The 15,740-nt window shown below is 39.1% G+C and overlaps 1 protein-coding gene across 1 annotated transcript in view; it reads right to left on the bottom strand.

Annotated features, from left to right (window-relative positions):
• prkdc (protein kinase, DNA-activated, catalytic subunit) overlaps positions 1–15,740 on the bottom strand; it is a gene marked incomplete at its 5' end in the record, with an annotated part of 71,567 nt that overhangs the window by 34,143 nt on the left and 21,684 nt on the right. The window contains 23 exons of the mRNA XM_080543236.1: positions 473–538; positions 893–1,061; positions 1,476–1,654; positions 2,363–2,570; positions 3,223–3,350; positions 3,752–3,919; positions 4,503–4,607; positions 4,708–4,896; positions 5,404–5,607; positions 6,324–6,482; positions 7,000–7,132; positions 8,016–8,224; positions 8,390–8,616; positions 8,771–9,001; positions 9,574–9,707; positions 10,422–10,524; positions 10,999–11,093; positions 12,017–12,243; positions 12,440–12,547; positions 13,092–13,244; positions 13,723–13,886; positions 14,729–14,819; positions 15,623–15,729. Of these exons, the coding sequence (XP_080399362.1) occupies positions 473–538; positions 893–1,061; positions 1,476–1,654; positions 2,363–2,570; positions 3,223–3,350; positions 3,752–3,919; positions 4,503–4,607; positions 4,708–4,896; positions 5,404–5,607; positions 6,324–6,482; positions 7,000–7,132; positions 8,016–8,224; positions 8,390–8,616; positions 8,771–9,001; positions 9,574–9,707; positions 10,422–10,524; positions 10,999–11,093; positions 12,017–12,243; positions 12,440–12,547; positions 13,092–13,244; positions 13,723–13,886; positions 14,729–14,819; positions 15,623–15,729 (3,557 nt within the window). The remainder of the gene's footprint in view (positions 1–472; positions 539–892; positions 1,062–1,475; positions 1,655–2,362; positions 2,571–3,222; positions 3,351–3,751; positions 3,920–4,502; positions 4,608–4,707; positions 4,897–5,403; positions 5,608–6,323; positions 6,483–6,999; positions 7,133–8,015; positions 8,225–8,389; positions 8,617–8,770; positions 9,002–9,573; positions 9,708–10,421; positions 10,525–10,998; positions 11,094–12,016; positions 12,244–12,439; positions 12,548–13,091; positions 13,245–13,722; positions 13,887–14,728; positions 14,820–15,622; positions 15,730–15,740) is intronic.

The following is a 15,740-nucleotide window of genomic DNA, read 5'->3' as shown; positions in this document are numbered from 1 at the left end:
AATTTTGGATGTGTGCCGCTGTCTGTCGTGTGTGTTCTTTGTTTTTAACATATAACCTGATTTCTTTTCGGCCCCTCCCCCCCACCCTGCAAGAGGCCTTTGTCTTTTGCCAGGCCGCCAATGTAAATAAGAATTAGTTCTTATTGGCCATGCCTGGTTAAATAAAAATTAAATAAAAAAAAAAAAATGAAATAAAAATGTGTGAGTTTGTTTAGAAGAAATCGTCAATTAATGTGTTGTGTGTGTCACTATAAACCTAAACATGTTGATAAGAAGATGGTGCTTTTAATTGTTATCTTGAATCCCTTTCCTTTCCTAACAGAGGAAAAAAAGGGTCACACACCAAACAAATTATAATTTAAAATAAAAAATAAAATATACCGCCCCCCCCAAAAAAATAAAAAAAACGTTGTAAATTGATGAGCCTTAAAAGTATGTTTCAAGTGTGAAAAAATAAAACAACCCAACATACCTCGACTTCAATAGGGAATGAGTATGTCCTTTGAATATCAATGATATTTTCAAAAATGAATTGATTCTGGAAAAGAGAGAAAGCACATTGTATTAAGAATATTAGAATAATAGAAATAGTAGAAAATGTTTTGGGGGGGATGGTTTGAATGGAAATGGCATATAGAAGCCTGCACGCATCTCTGGGCACAAATTCAGGATAATGTGGAATTAGCCTGCCCCTGAACAGGTTAGAGCTTCAGTATTCGTTGTTTACTTTTCTCCTCTTGATGTATCTTTTTACTGCTGTATGTAAAGCACTTTGAATTGCCCCTGTTGTATGAAATGTGCTATACAAATAAACTTGCCTTGCCTTCTCTCAATCATTCCAAGGAACCACACAGGGTACCAAATTCAATTGTGAAAACAAAAATAATATCACCTTCTCAGGTTTCTCTGTGAAGAGGAATCCTTGGTAGAATTTGGTCTCGTTGAAACTGCAGCTGATCACTGCAATTGCACAGTTATATGCAGCACAATGGTACTGCCTCCTCATCTCCAAGAGCTGAGTCTCCCCTGTCATGTTCTCAGTGAAGGCCTCGAAGCAGGACCTGAGTGAAATTACAATTTCATTTAACAAAACAATTCCGAGTTTAAGACAGGTGTTTACATTTTGCAGGCTATAAAGAAAAATATTCATTAATAGATACAGGAAATTTGTGCTGTCAAAATACCATCATTTCAAACTCGATACGAGTTCAGTATTATGCAGACGGAAACCAATCTTAAAGTAGAAATGAATAACCTACTATAGTAGCCTGCATTATAATGATATTATTATATATGTATGTAATAACTCAAAGAAAATATGTACATCACACTAGGCAGAAAAGGAGTAATTAAGGACAGTTTGTCAAAGAAATGTACTATACCTTTAAAACTGAGTCCATTACCAGTAATAGAAATTCATCAACTAAAATACAGCTACATTTTCTTGCTCACAATGATATATAGTTAGTCCTTACTTGATCAAAGTCTTTGATAGCTCATTCCCCTCTGTTTGGCCTGAACCAACGTAGGCCTGGTTGATACGTGAGTCTTTGGAGTACACCTCCTCTTTGGGAAAGCGAGAGTAGAGAAGCTCCATCAGCTGGAAGGATCCATTTCTCTTGGTCAACTGGGCCTCAAATGCCTCTTCGTTCGACTGAAATATTAAGAAGAAGATCATTAGGGGAAATCTTTTTTTAAAGCTTAACTAAAATAATTGACAGTAATTACCAATTACAACTGTGAAATACACTAACACTAAAAAATATAGTCACTTCCATTTGTTTGGACAGTTAGTTTATATTTTGCCTCTATACTTCAGTAGAGGGAGTTTGTGCTCAAGTGTGCTTGCCTTAAATTACAGAATCACTGCATTTTAGGCGCATATTATTATTCAATCAATAAAGTTAAATCGTTACAAATATTTCAAACTACATTACTATAAGACAGAGGTTCTATACTCCAGCAACATTAAGACAATGAGGCAACATGTTTATATGTTCACCATTAAAAAATAAAAGCACTATGTGAAATCCCCTCCAAATAGTTTGTCAAAATACTTGATGAAATCCTCATATAGGGGGACTACATGCATAAAGAGCTTTTATTTCTAAATGGCTAAATTAAAAAAAAATAATACTTTAAAATATCTCAAAGATAGGCCTACAATCTTAATATGTAAACATATTCCACTTCTGTAATGATACTGTAAGACGTTTAGCCGGCTGAGTATGCACACAAAGTTTCTTCTGCAACATTCCTTGCACTGTCCAAACACAGATAATATCCAAACGCATAAACAGTAATGCGTCCAAAATGCATATAATGCATTCCACATAGTATATATAAAAGAGAAATACTAAACCTTAGTGAAGCGAACGAGTAGTGACGCCATGATGTCAGAGACATTAGTGATGAAAAAGTCCGTCAGGGCCTTGGTGTCACAGTGAGAGGCCAGAGGCAGCAGAACCCTCTCTAGCATGGCTTGGAGCATGGACACAACAGGGACGTCACCCTGCTGAATGGTCTGGTACACCACACTGAGCAGCAACACCTGCTGCTCACTGCTGCACCTGCTTGCAAACACACGACAAACACCGATAGAAAGATAGATAACAATTCAGGAATAGATAAATGGAGAATGTCTGTCAAAACCATAGGCACTGTTACCTAGCATTTGGTGTTTGTATTGTGTGTTGGTCTTCAACCTTAAGATAAAGTATTTGTATGCCCAGGCGTTAATTGATTATTATGCAAATCAAAGACCCTATATAAACAAATATATTCATTCTAAAATCACACGAACTGCATTAAGATGGACTCAAATAAATGTATTCAGTGACTTTTGACGACATTACTGCATTTGAGCTAATTGTAAGTGTCATAGCAAAGGGCCTCACTTTTGTAAAAGAGGTGTTTCTGTATTTACATGTTAATTAACATATTTTTGCTTTGCCAATATGGGGTATTGTTTGTGGATTTACTTTTTTTTTATTATCAATTTTCAACTTAGACTATAAATAAATAGCTGCAATGTTTGCAGGAAAAGTGCTATACAAATACAGGTTATTATTATTATTATTATTTTGTTTATTTATTTTTATTAACACAACAAAATGTAGGGTCTGAATACTTTCCGAAGCCACTGTATAACAGCAGAAATATGACAAAATTATACAAGGCAAATATAGTATTGGGACTTCAGGGCATAAGTGCTTTACTCACCGTCTGGCAAGCCTTTGGAAACATGTTTGAAAAGAGTCCTCCATGATGTGCTTTTTATCTCGGCACAGAACTCCTGCCAGTAACTTCAACAGGAAGGGACTTTGAGAGAGTTCTAAGGCATCCAAAAACTGAAAAATAAGAATATCCAATATCATAATAATTTAGAACACACTGTAGTGTCAACTACAGCAATTCTTTATTTGCATCAGTATTTCCCCCCAGAAGGAATTCAACATAGAGAAAATAGAATAGGTAAACAGTAAATTGTTAGATGTTTTAGCCTTATTAATTAATTAATTTTGCCATTTAGCAGACGATTTTATCCAAAGCTGCTTACAATTACGAATTACAGGGACATTCCCCCTGGAGTAACTGAGGGCTAAGTGCCTTACTCAAGGGCACACTAGTAGTGGTGTGGTTTCAGGCGGGATTTGAACTCACAACCTTCCGATCACAAGTCCAACTCACTATCCACTAGACCACCACTAGCCTTGCTTTTGCTGTTAAACCCTCCACCTTTCGGACCTACCTTTCGGATACAGTCCATGTAGTTGTTGCTGTGAAGCGAGCCCTTGGGGAACTCATCTGATTGCATGGGGAAGTGAGAGGCCACCAGGGCCTCCAGAGATCTCTTTAGCTCGTCTAAGGGCTGTTCTCGTAGGGTGGTGAAGAATGGGAGCATGATGAGGGCCTGACTCTGCAGAGACAACAGCATATGATCCTTTTTTTTACAACCAGCTCTCAAACAAATGTCACTGTGAGTAAAAACAGATATCAATGAGTGCATATTGTTTTGACAATAGAAGATTTCTATGATTTAGAAGCTCTCACAATGCTCAAGAGCAAAAACGGAGGGTCCTTTCTGAATCCCATTGAAAACCTATGGCGAGATCTAAAACAGCAGTTGGTTGAAGGAACCCTTTAAACATGGAGCATGGACAAAATAGATTGTCAGAAGAAAGGTGCACCAAGCTCACTGATTGCTACAAGAAGCGTTTTGAGGCATTAATCTTCGCCAAAGGTGAAAGTCAATGGGTTTTCCAAGTTAGAAATGCTTACCGGTAATTCTAGTTTCAGATGTTATTATTTTGTTCTGAACAGTTGTACAGGAAATTAATAAATGTGTGAAGAACAAAACGTTATTTTAAAAAGACACAGCAACAAAACCAGGTGCAAAGACAAAGATAAAACATTTAAACATCACATTTAAATAACATAATCGTCTCAACCATCATCAATAGCTGTCATACATCCATCCATCCCTACCCTAAATTCATTACCTTGAGATTTAATGGCAGCGTCGTGTCCACAACAAGTGTTGTGAAAGTGGTGAAGACCTCTTGAAATGCATCATGGTTAGGATTGGAGCACACAGATGAGTCAATCTGATGAGAGAAAAAAAATAAATACAAGCAGTTTGACAAACTATTCAAACAGTGTAAAAGAAAAGAAATGAAGGGAAAGAAATAGAAGAATACTGTGCACCTGTAGAACCTTTGATAACAGTGAGAGGGTGGCGGTTTTGCTCTCCGGTGTGGATGCGTCGGTGTTCCACCAGGGTCGTAGGAACTCCCACATTGGCAACACCTGTTCCACCAGCCTACTGCCTTGGATCTTCCTCACTGAACGCTCACGGAAGCTGTGGTCCAGCATACCATTCAGCAACACGCTCACCTGACACAGAGACCCAACATGCATCTGAGTAAATCCTGATGCAGCATTTATTTATTTCAAACTCTGTAATTGTGCAAGGTTAATACAAGGACCAAAATATGTTGTGTGTACGTTTAGAAGAGAAGTCACACTAGCTTTGTATCTAGTGGGGCAAAATGTATTATGTATTCATGCAGTTATGTACTCTGATTGGATAGCACCACCACTTTTTGTTCTCTCTTGAAGGAATGGTTCACCATTTCTAAACTTGTACCAGAATTTCTGTGTACCGTTACACCCCTATTAAACATGGTAATCCAGGTTTTCAGGATAGCTCAAATATATATGTGTATTTATCAACTTAACAAAATCTATGTTGACAGGTTGAATTTCAAATTTCAAATGTATCTTTGGCTTTTGACCAATCCCAGAACCTGGCATGAGTACATCTCTACCAAGTAAATAACTAGTCATTTATGTGCCGTAAAATTAAATGCACCTTGCCCACCCTTTGATGAAAGCGCTTACCATGCTGGGGTTTCGTGTGGCAGCCTTCATGAGCAGTGGCACGGTAGTGTCCAGGTTACTCAGCAACTCAGAGTTGATGGTCATCTGAAAGAGGCTGTAGAAGTACTCGCCATGGGAGAAGCTGAGGAAGTTCTGACTGCGGCTACCAGAAAGAGGCACGGAGAGCATGATGGTGTTCAACAGCAGGTCCACCACCAGATCACTCTGGGAGAAAAACAAGAGGAGGAAGGTGTACTGTCTGTTTCTAATAGGGCTGTCAAAGTCTGTATTAATTCATGTTTATTGCATTTCCTTATTTTGACCCTAGCACACATTTACAACAAGTGACAAGCAAATGTGGTGCAGCGAATCTTCCCGATAGTTTTGAACAAAACTAAATGAATCATTAATTGCGTTTCCACCTTCTGTCTGATCAAGTACTTTGATAAGAAGGATAGTGAACTAGACTTACTTGTCCATTCAAATTCCCATTAACACTAATCATCCCAACAGAGGTCCATGGGTGCGATGTGACACTTAATACAACTCTGCCACTGTGAAACCCATGTCCACCCTCAACAGCGTTGTTACAATTTCAAAATCACACATAGAAAGCAATCTGGAAAGCAACTACCAAAACCTTTTTTGATAGGCAACATGTCCAAGTCACTTCCTGAGGCACTATTAACGCCCAAAAGTCAAAAATGGTCAATTTGCGCTCCTTACCATAGCCTTACCCTCATCATGGTGTACAGGAACTGACCTTACAGTTATGAATAGCTTACCCAGTTCAACCCCAATGCCGATATCAGCGACATAGACAGACAATAACACTTATTTTCTTACATCTCACATTTGCAGACACATTGAATGTCCCTCAATCCAGACAACATACATTAGACATTTCTTGCATTTGAAAAATAAAATGAGAGAGTCCTCACCTGTCTACCAAAGGAAAATGCCAGCTGCACAAGTCCATCCGCTAGCCTCCTGCTGCTCACATCCATGGAAGGGAGGGCCTTCCTCTCTTCTCCAGGGGCGATGCCTTTGTACACCGCCATCACAAGTTTGGACCCGAGGGACCCAAAATAACTAGGATCCTTTAACACATACCAGACGGCACAGTCACGCACACACACACACACACACACACACACACACACACACACACACACGCACACACACACACACACACACAGATATATAAACTCCTCAAAAAAGGTTCGGAAACGTTATTTTGTTTGATTATTCCTCCCCTTCAATAATACCAATTGGTATTGTATTTTATATTGTTGGAAACCTTTACAACGAGGTACAACTTGTAAGGATCATGCATTTGGGGAATGAGCAACACAGATAAACGTGTGGGTAGCGGCCCAAAAATATTTGCCAATACAATAAAAATATTTGCCAATATAAAATACTATACCAATTGTTATTATTAAAGGGGAGGAAGAATCGACTGAAATAACATTTCCAAACTTGAGGAGTTTCTATACCATAGAAGATATGCCAAATGGTGCAAGAGATAAAACATGGAAACAGAGCAAGCAGAGCTGATAAAACCTGAAGAATGATGACCTTTTCCCCCCTGAACACATGAACTTAAGAGAGTACCTGGCTATGCAGAATGGAGCTGAGGAAGTCTGCTTTGTGGATCTGCTTACAGGCAGAGAGCATCATTTCAATCTTGGCATGGCTAGCACAAGTATCAGGATGGTAGAGGTCCACACCACACAACTCCTCAACACTGAGACAAACAAACAGCATTTATGCCATTATTAATAAACAATGAACCACTATTTCTTTGATGGTCTGGTGGTTCAGTGAAAAAACATGACAATATTGAAACTCATAGCTGTTTATCCCACACAAAGCATAGTGCTTAAAGCACCATTCGCACGGGGCTAGTATATAATAATAATAATAATACATTAGACTTATATAGTGCTTTTCGAGACACTCAAAGACGCTTTACAAGCGGAAAAGATTGAGTAGTAATAATAAAAGACACAAAATATAAATGATACACAGACGACCTCCGGAATTATTACAAATTACCAACGTCACCACATAATACTAGTGCCGTTTGCGAATAGGGCTTAACACAGTTTTATGCAAACATTAGAAAAGGTTTGTGTACTATAAATACATCATGTAAAGGGTTGCAAAGGACAGGAATATTCCCAGTACACGTCTAAATCCGTAATTTACTGGAATTTGGGGAATTGTAGCAATAATGTCTACTGAATCTGTCTTTGGGGTGATTTGGCTACTTTAGCTATTTATCAAGCAAGCTGACTCTAGCTGCATATTTCTCTGAAACAAAATGTTCTACGACAAGATGTGCACACAGATAAGTAATATATAAAATATAACATTTGCAGAATACTATCTTAAAGTAATACAATTTCTGATAATTTCCAAAATGTCCAGATTTATAAAATAACCGCTAAACCGCCATGGTTTAGGAATGTTTCCTGAATTTACAGAAATTTTGCAATCCTAATCCTGTATAGCTATGTTGATATTCTTTTGTGTCTATGACTTTATTGGCCTGGTGGATCAGTGTTATCTTATTGGCTGATTTGGGACTGAATGTGAGTAGATATGGGATATTCAACAACAAATACCTTTGGTGTGATATTTTCTTCCTGATGATGCTCACCAGGCTGTCCCGATATGGAGAGGCATGAATGGCCACCAACAGGGGAACACAAACCTCTGGCAAGTGCTTCATAACCTCCACGTCAGCTATGTTAAAGCCAATAGAGGAGGGCTCACACACAACCAGAGCTGTAAGTTCAAAAAATGGGGGGCCAAAAATATCCTGCTCCAGGAGCTGAGAAGAGAGAACACATAGCAATGTGTTAACCCCATAGAGAAGTTTTTTCTCTCAGATTGGTTTTATTTATCATTTAGAAAGTACAACATGTTTAAATCATACACATATGAGACACATATCATACCAACATGTGTAATGAGCAAACAAATATTGAATGTCTACCTTACAAAAGTCCATCTGACATTTGACCAGCACCATTGAGGCAAACTCCATGAGTCGCACAATGATGGTGCACTTGCTGTAGTTGTACAGCTCCCTTTCTCTCGGACTGAGGAGGGAGCTCTTCTGACCCACTCTGAAACAGGTCTCTGCTGTGTCAAGCTCCTGTGTGGCGAGATCAGCCAGGAAGAATTTGACGGCCTTCAAAAAGCTGGACTTTTCATTGGAGCCTATGAACATAGAAAAAACGTATTAAATCAAAGATCGTTTTTATGCAATGTGCCAGCCCTTCAGTATTCTATAATAAAGGGAGAACATGGGTATAGTGTGTATGCAGATGAAAGAGCAAACAAGTAATTCCTTGGTAAGGGGCACATGGCTTACCAAGTATCTGATGGGGCTTGACGATATGTAACCCAATGAAGGTGTTATAGCAGTCCAGGGCAGCCAGAAGCAGGTCCATCCATTGCAGAGTGGCCCTCAGGCTGAAGGGGCCGGACAGGTCTAACAGCGTGGGCTGGGAAAGGAGTCCTCCACCTTCCATCCTGGCAATTAGAAAGCCAACGCCATGCAGCGCCAACAGCTCCTCCATCCATTGAGATGGTGATTTCTTACCTGAGACACACACACACACAGAAAACAACCTGTTGACTCAGGGTTAGTTCAACACTTTTTCACTGATGTTCGCATTTTTTTGTTTTTTTTTGCAACTTTGCTGCAGGTCAGGGGTAGCATTCAACCATGCTAGGAACTGGACAAGCAACCCAACCACCGCTCTCAGTATGTGTACTTTGAAACCTCTCCACAAGAAATTGTATAATGCAAGTGTATCAATACTAAAATAGAGTCAGACTGAGCTGGGCTGTGCTGAGCTGTACCTGGCTGACCTGTAGTTAGTTGCTCAAACAGTAATGCCGGGTAGTTGCCACCAAAGGCCTTTTTTGGGCTAGAACAAAATCATGGCTATAGTTGAAGTGGAATTCTATAAATTTTGTGCACATTTAATTAATTTGATTAACCTAATAGCTAACTTAGATTTACTTCCTGGAATAGTCTCACTATGACTTATTCCAAGTAAATCTGAGCTCACAACTAGGAAGAATGTCTCTATTAAATCTATGTTCATATTTGCCTCTTCATAAACATTCAAATGTACACTCAGAGACACTTAAAAGGGGACAGCTCACCTGGTAATAATGGTACGAATTCATAAAAGAGCTCCATGCACTTGTGACGGCATTCGGTTTGAGGTCGGCCGCATTGCTCCAAAAGCCACATGACAACATCGGTTAAACACACCTTTTCATCCGGTTGAAATCCCCTTATGAAAAGAAAAGTGTGAGAATATTGTTTACCGTTTCCTGCATACGTTTTTAAATAGTTGATAATTGGCTTGCTTCAACAAATCAAACTATTCTTGTGTATACTTATTAGTTTCAACAACAATTATTTCTTACGATTTTGTCCAGTCCATTTTTAGAGTTCTGTATTTCTCTGCATTTTTGTTTTGTGGGGATTCAAAGTTTGTCATTGCACATAGTACAACTAAATGAATTTATGATCTAGAGGGGGCATCTCGACAAGGGGTCACAGCCATTATAGGCGACCTCGGAGCAATTAGGGGTTTAGTGCCTTGCTCAGGGACACTTCGACATGTGGCCCACTAGCCGGCACTACCGGTTGAGCCACAGCCGCCCCCCATAAACATGTGAATACCAAATTGCTAATTACTGTTGTAATTGCAACAGTTTTCTGGGAGACGTAGTGCATTATCTGACAGAAGTGCAGGGGTGCCAATATTTTTGTCCATGACTGTATGTAGGTACTGTATGGACCCTGTATACTGTGTGCCTCCCACCTTTTTACCTATTGAGGATTATCAAGCACCTCTTCTTTTTCACACAACATATAACTAGCTTTAGAGACAGTAATGCCCTTTACAGTAAGGCACTGTAGGTGGCAAAACAAGTCTAACTTCAATGACAAGTGATGTGAAAAACACCAACAAAATTGAAATAGCCAGCTGGGAGCTAACCTTGGGATCCGTCTTTTGGTGCTCTGCTTATTAAGGCTGACAGCTTTGTGTTTAATGATTCTCTTCAGGTGATCGATTGCAATCCCACACTGGTGCCAGGTCCCTGAGGATAAAAAAAAAAAAGTTGGTATTGCAATATTATCGCCATAATAGGATGTGCCTCATATGCATATTCACTAAGCATGAGACTTCATAACAAAATCCAAAATTCACATATAAGGCCTTGCACAGTTGATTAATTGTTTAACGGATTTCATTTTCAGAAAAGTGAGGTGACTCCGCTGTTGGCTTTCACGTTTCAGCTGCTGTGCTGTCGTTGTCCCACCAAAGAAAGCCCCTTGAATTTGTAATAATATGCCTACTTTGCCCATGCTTTGGGCTGGTCCGACCAGAAAACACTAACCATATTACCGGTAATAATAATTCAGAATCTTTAAAATAAAATAAAAAGTGAAGCAGGGCATCCGATACACAATTAATCAAGTTTGTATGTTTCTAACAGAACGTTTTTCCATCACAGACATGACAGCACTTAAGTAGTCATGTGTAATGTGAATATGAAATTAATCACAATTACCCAACGATCCTTCATCTGAATGTGCCAGTGCCAGGCTTTCAACAAATATGACCAGCGTTTCAAACACAAACTGCTCCACGAGGGCATCCTCTTCCCTACAAAGACAAAAGACAAGTAACAACGCCAGATGTTTTCTTCTTTTGCCTCCATACTTGCCTTACAATGTCTTTATAATAATTAATAATCTCATGTTTGTTTATTTGTTCTAGCTTTTTTGGTTTTCAATTAATGGAAGACACCCAATATAGTAACTCAGGATCATTATAAAATACGTTAATGTATTTCTATGTAGTCATTCATCAAACTAAGTTACAATGAATTATAAACGTACAACAACGCTCTACAACATGGAAAACATGGCATTGCGCTTAGTTAAAAGTACCATTTAGGTTTATAGAAAAATATCCGACTTGCCAGAGAGAATGTAGAGAGCACAGGGCAGATGGTTAGAGCCATCTAAACTCCAGTGTGACTGGAGCGAGATGTGTTTTTGTAATTGTTTTATTGTTGAAACTACTACTAAGTTCCCAAGCCAGCCAGGAGTTGACTGTTAATCTTAGGATATACTCTATGATTGATGGGGGAGGATAATCTTTTTCTTGATGGTTTCCAATTAACAACCAAAGGCATGACAATTTATCCAGCAACTCTCTCACATGAAAATTCCTAACTTTATTCTGTAAAGGTCCCAGTACTTGGTCCCTCTTAAAATAAGGAGGACAAAGCATTAAAACCATTGATATTTAAAACATTTCCATTCTTCATCTCTGCAATTCATGAGCTGCTATAATAAAGTAGATTCTTTACAGCTCGTCACCATCTTGTGGTGGTTTTCGGTAGCACTTCATACCGTGTGTCCGCTGGAGAGGTGGCACTGAGATGCACCCCTCTGCAATGTCTGTGTGCTTGTATTAAACCCCTGCCAACTGTAACACAAGCTTCATTACTCTTTCTAGTCATTAAGGTGAGTTTTCAAGCGGTTGCTCTCCCCACAACTTTCTCCTCTCCTTACTCTTACCTGAATTGTCTGTAGATGCTGTTGAATGCCAAGGCAGCGCCTAGTCTCTTGAAACCGTTGGGGTGGAGGGCAAGGCTGTAGATGCGCTTGAACAGAGACTTGATGTTTGCAGGGCTCTTCTCTTGTTGCTTGGGCGTGGTCTGTTTGATGGACCACTTAACAAATTCTTGAATGCACTGGCCACAGAAGTCTCTGAGGGTGCTATCCACAGGATCAATCACTCCATCCTGAATCATAACAATATTTGATATTCAATATATAGAGCTGACCTTATTGAACATTTGTGTTGATGCTCTTTCTGGGCAACATGACACCAAAGATTTTCTGGATATTATGCTTGCATCTATTGTAGCTACACCACAATGAACATTTACATATTTTATATCAAAGATAAAGCATCAAAAAGGAAAATGACAGATTTACCATAATTGCTTCCAAAACAGCAACTGTATCCTGACTTTCAAATTTCTTGTTGTTGGTATACCAGTGGATGAGTTGCATCACCAATGGTTCAAAGAGCTGTCTTGTTACCTGAAAACAAGTTGAATTATGACACATTCTATTAATTGATTAATGACCAAAAACTATGTTTTAAGCGAGAAGTTATGGCTTGTCAAAAAACACAAAAGACAGAAAATGAGCACCTATGCACTAACAAGGTGTTCCAGCACACCGCTTTGATACCTGCTATAGTGCTACTTAGTGATCTACTGCAGAGAATATTCTCTGGTGCTGCTCTGCCAGGCCTGTACTGCAGCCATCTTCAGTTGTTATTGTTGTTGTTTGTTTTGATAAATAGGGTTGTTAAATAATTTTGAACAATGATCAAACAAATAGGACAAAATGTCCAAATACAGTTTGTAAAAAAGTAACTCAACAACCGACAGAGAGTTATTTGACTTCCAATAACGCTGTGTCAGAGTAGACAGTAGGCCTCATACTTCCGATACTAATGCGGCTTTAGAATGACCATGCAGATGCATCAGTACTACAGACATATAACTACAACATTGCAAACAATTCCTATTACAATAGTGCTATTACTACTGCTTTCACGCAGTCAAAATGTACTGACCTGATCCACGTCACAGGCAAGTCGGAGCAGCACAGGGAAAACGCGTTTGTGCAAGTTGTACATGGGGGGGGTGCTCTTCTCTCCCTCCACCATCTGGGAGCCTTTGCCCACCATGTAGACCACCAAACTATGGAGCAACTCACAGGCTGCCACCTACACAAAATAGATATTGGCCATTAAGAATCAAACTTCAGGCTTTGGTATCCTATCATGACTCCCAAGTCCACCACATTTTTTGTTATCAGACAAAAAGACAAGACAAGAAGACATCATCATTTAAAATAGTAATTGCAAACTAATGACATTGATGTTTGTTTCTTTCAAGATCACCAATGGGCACCATTCGGTAGCAGGTTGGCAATTGTGACTAGTCAAACTAGTTTTGGCCAAGCTGCACCACTTGAGGCGGCGCTTTATCATGAATTAAGCTGCAGCTAAATTGTGTTGTTATGCCTGAGAAGAGGTGATCAACAGTCCCATTCAAATACTTTTCTTTACCTACTCCTGCAGGGATCTACAAGCATTTACAACAATTCCAAGGTATTGAGTCTATAAGGGGTTGATTCGCAGACAGTGGTTGTGATTGTCATATTTCCTTGAAACAAGCTTCAAAAAGTGTATAGGGTCATACTTTGGTTTGCCTGTCACTGGTGGACAGCGCTAGCTCTGTGATGCGAGGTAAAAAGGGGTCAAGGTAGATCACTGGCTTCATGTCGGCGAAAGGCACTGCAAAGCTGAGCCTCTTCTCAGAATCCCAGGCGACACACTTCTTCATCATCTCCTCAGTAGAGGTCGCTGGGTGAGAGAAGTTAACTCACATATTAACACATTCTCAACATTGATCAATTTGTATGGTCCCTGTTAAATCAATTGAATGAAGTAAAGTATATGCGCTATAATGATCTGAAATAAGAAGACAGAGACACATATAGTACATGTGCAGTTCGTTCATCTTTTGGTTGCCCCAGAGCCTAGAATCAGAATACATTCAATTAGATTTTTTTTCTACACAGCCTACTAGACACTTTCAAAGTGAAAGCAAAATTCTAAACATTTTCAATAATTTAGTGAAAAACAGAGAAGGCCTGCTTGTGGGATTTATCACGGGATTTATCAAGTTATTCAATAAGTAGTATTGTGTCCATCTGCAAGGATAACACTGTAGTTCTTGTGTTTACAGAATGAATACCCTTTTTGTAGGGTCCCCTGATTTTAAGAGCAAATGATTACACACTGTTGTTGATAAACGCATTTCTTAATTTTTTGTCTTGATCCTGATACACTCCCCAGTCCTTGCCTGTGACGAGCACATAGCCATAACATGATGCAGAAACACTATTCATCACTCTAGGAATGGTGCGGAAACTAAATGTACTATTTATGTGTGTTTTCTTTTTGTAGTCAGAACAAAATATTTCAATATCGTTGGAGGAGAAAATGTCAGCCTTGTGTTGAAAATGTACTTCTGTTGACCTCCGTTGTTCTTGTCTGTAAGCAGGACGTGTATGATGATGTCATCTTGCTGCGACGACCTTAATACTTTGAGAGCATTTAAGTAGTGACTCGGTGTCCCTCTCTTTTCTGTAGTGTGTGGGTATCCCTCTATTTCCTGATTCCTTTTCTTGATTCTCACTCACCTGTCACCAGATTCCTGTTCAGCTGCCCTCCTAAGTGTCCCAGCAGCCTCACTACCCTGCGCTTCACCATGGCAACAGGAGAATCTTCCTCCTGAAAGACACAACATCCTGTCACAAGGGCTACCTTTCAAAACTGTCCATCCCTCCTTGAAGTTATCACAGACCATAGATCGGACAATCAAAAATGCATGTATGTTTTGGTGAATATGTTGGCCAGATCACTGACCTATGTGGTTTCCACAACATTGCTTTCACCAACTCACATTGTACACTAGATCAGTTATCTGCATAAACAACAACCTATATCAAGGTAAGGTATGGGTGGGGGGGTTCTTAGATTTCAAAGAGTATGTTTCATATCTAAGTTAACAACACAATGTTGTCACTCAAAGGTTGACATTTCGAAATGTGCCACTTTGGTTCTGTTTTACAGCAGCGGATTCCTAACATCAAGAATCAATTACAGATGCAAGATTTAGATATGTTAGCTTACCAACAACATAGACAGTAGTTCACAAGTTACTGTTAGACAACTTGTATTTTTCCTTTCTCTAGCACTGTGACTAGCAAAGGTACTTGTTCTTATCAAAGGTTTTACTTACAATGACTCATATATAGTTGATTCACTTACTTATACTAATGAATGTATACTTATTTTATGTGAGTGGATTTTGATAAAAGCGTCTGTATGACTGAGGAAAATCTATAAAAGCTTATAAAATGGACTTTACTTTGAAATAATAATGTCAAAACTTGATTTTGTGAAACACAGTTGTTGCTCTGAGATAACATATATAAATAACAAAAAGTCATTTTAGTCCAAATTAAAATGCAAAATGACATCTTGAATGCTTCTGCTTATTGAGTTCTAACGTTCTTACTCTCCAAACTTACCATGCCAAGATGTTTGGATTTCTTCAGAAGCCTCATCATCACTTTGCCAAATCCTTTCTCTTTTCCAGAGGACAGAGACATCACCTCCCAGCTGTTCTCATCTTTATCTGTCATTAAA

This window comes from Nansenia antarctica, assembly GCF_963989245.1.
Source record: "Nansenia antarctica genome assembly, chromosome: 12".
NCBI classification, from domain to species: domain Eukaryota; kingdom Metazoa; phylum Chordata; class Actinopteri; order Argentiniformes; family Microstomatidae; genus Nansenia; species Nansenia antarctica.
This window is presented reverse-complemented; position numbering and strand designations above follow the sequence as displayed.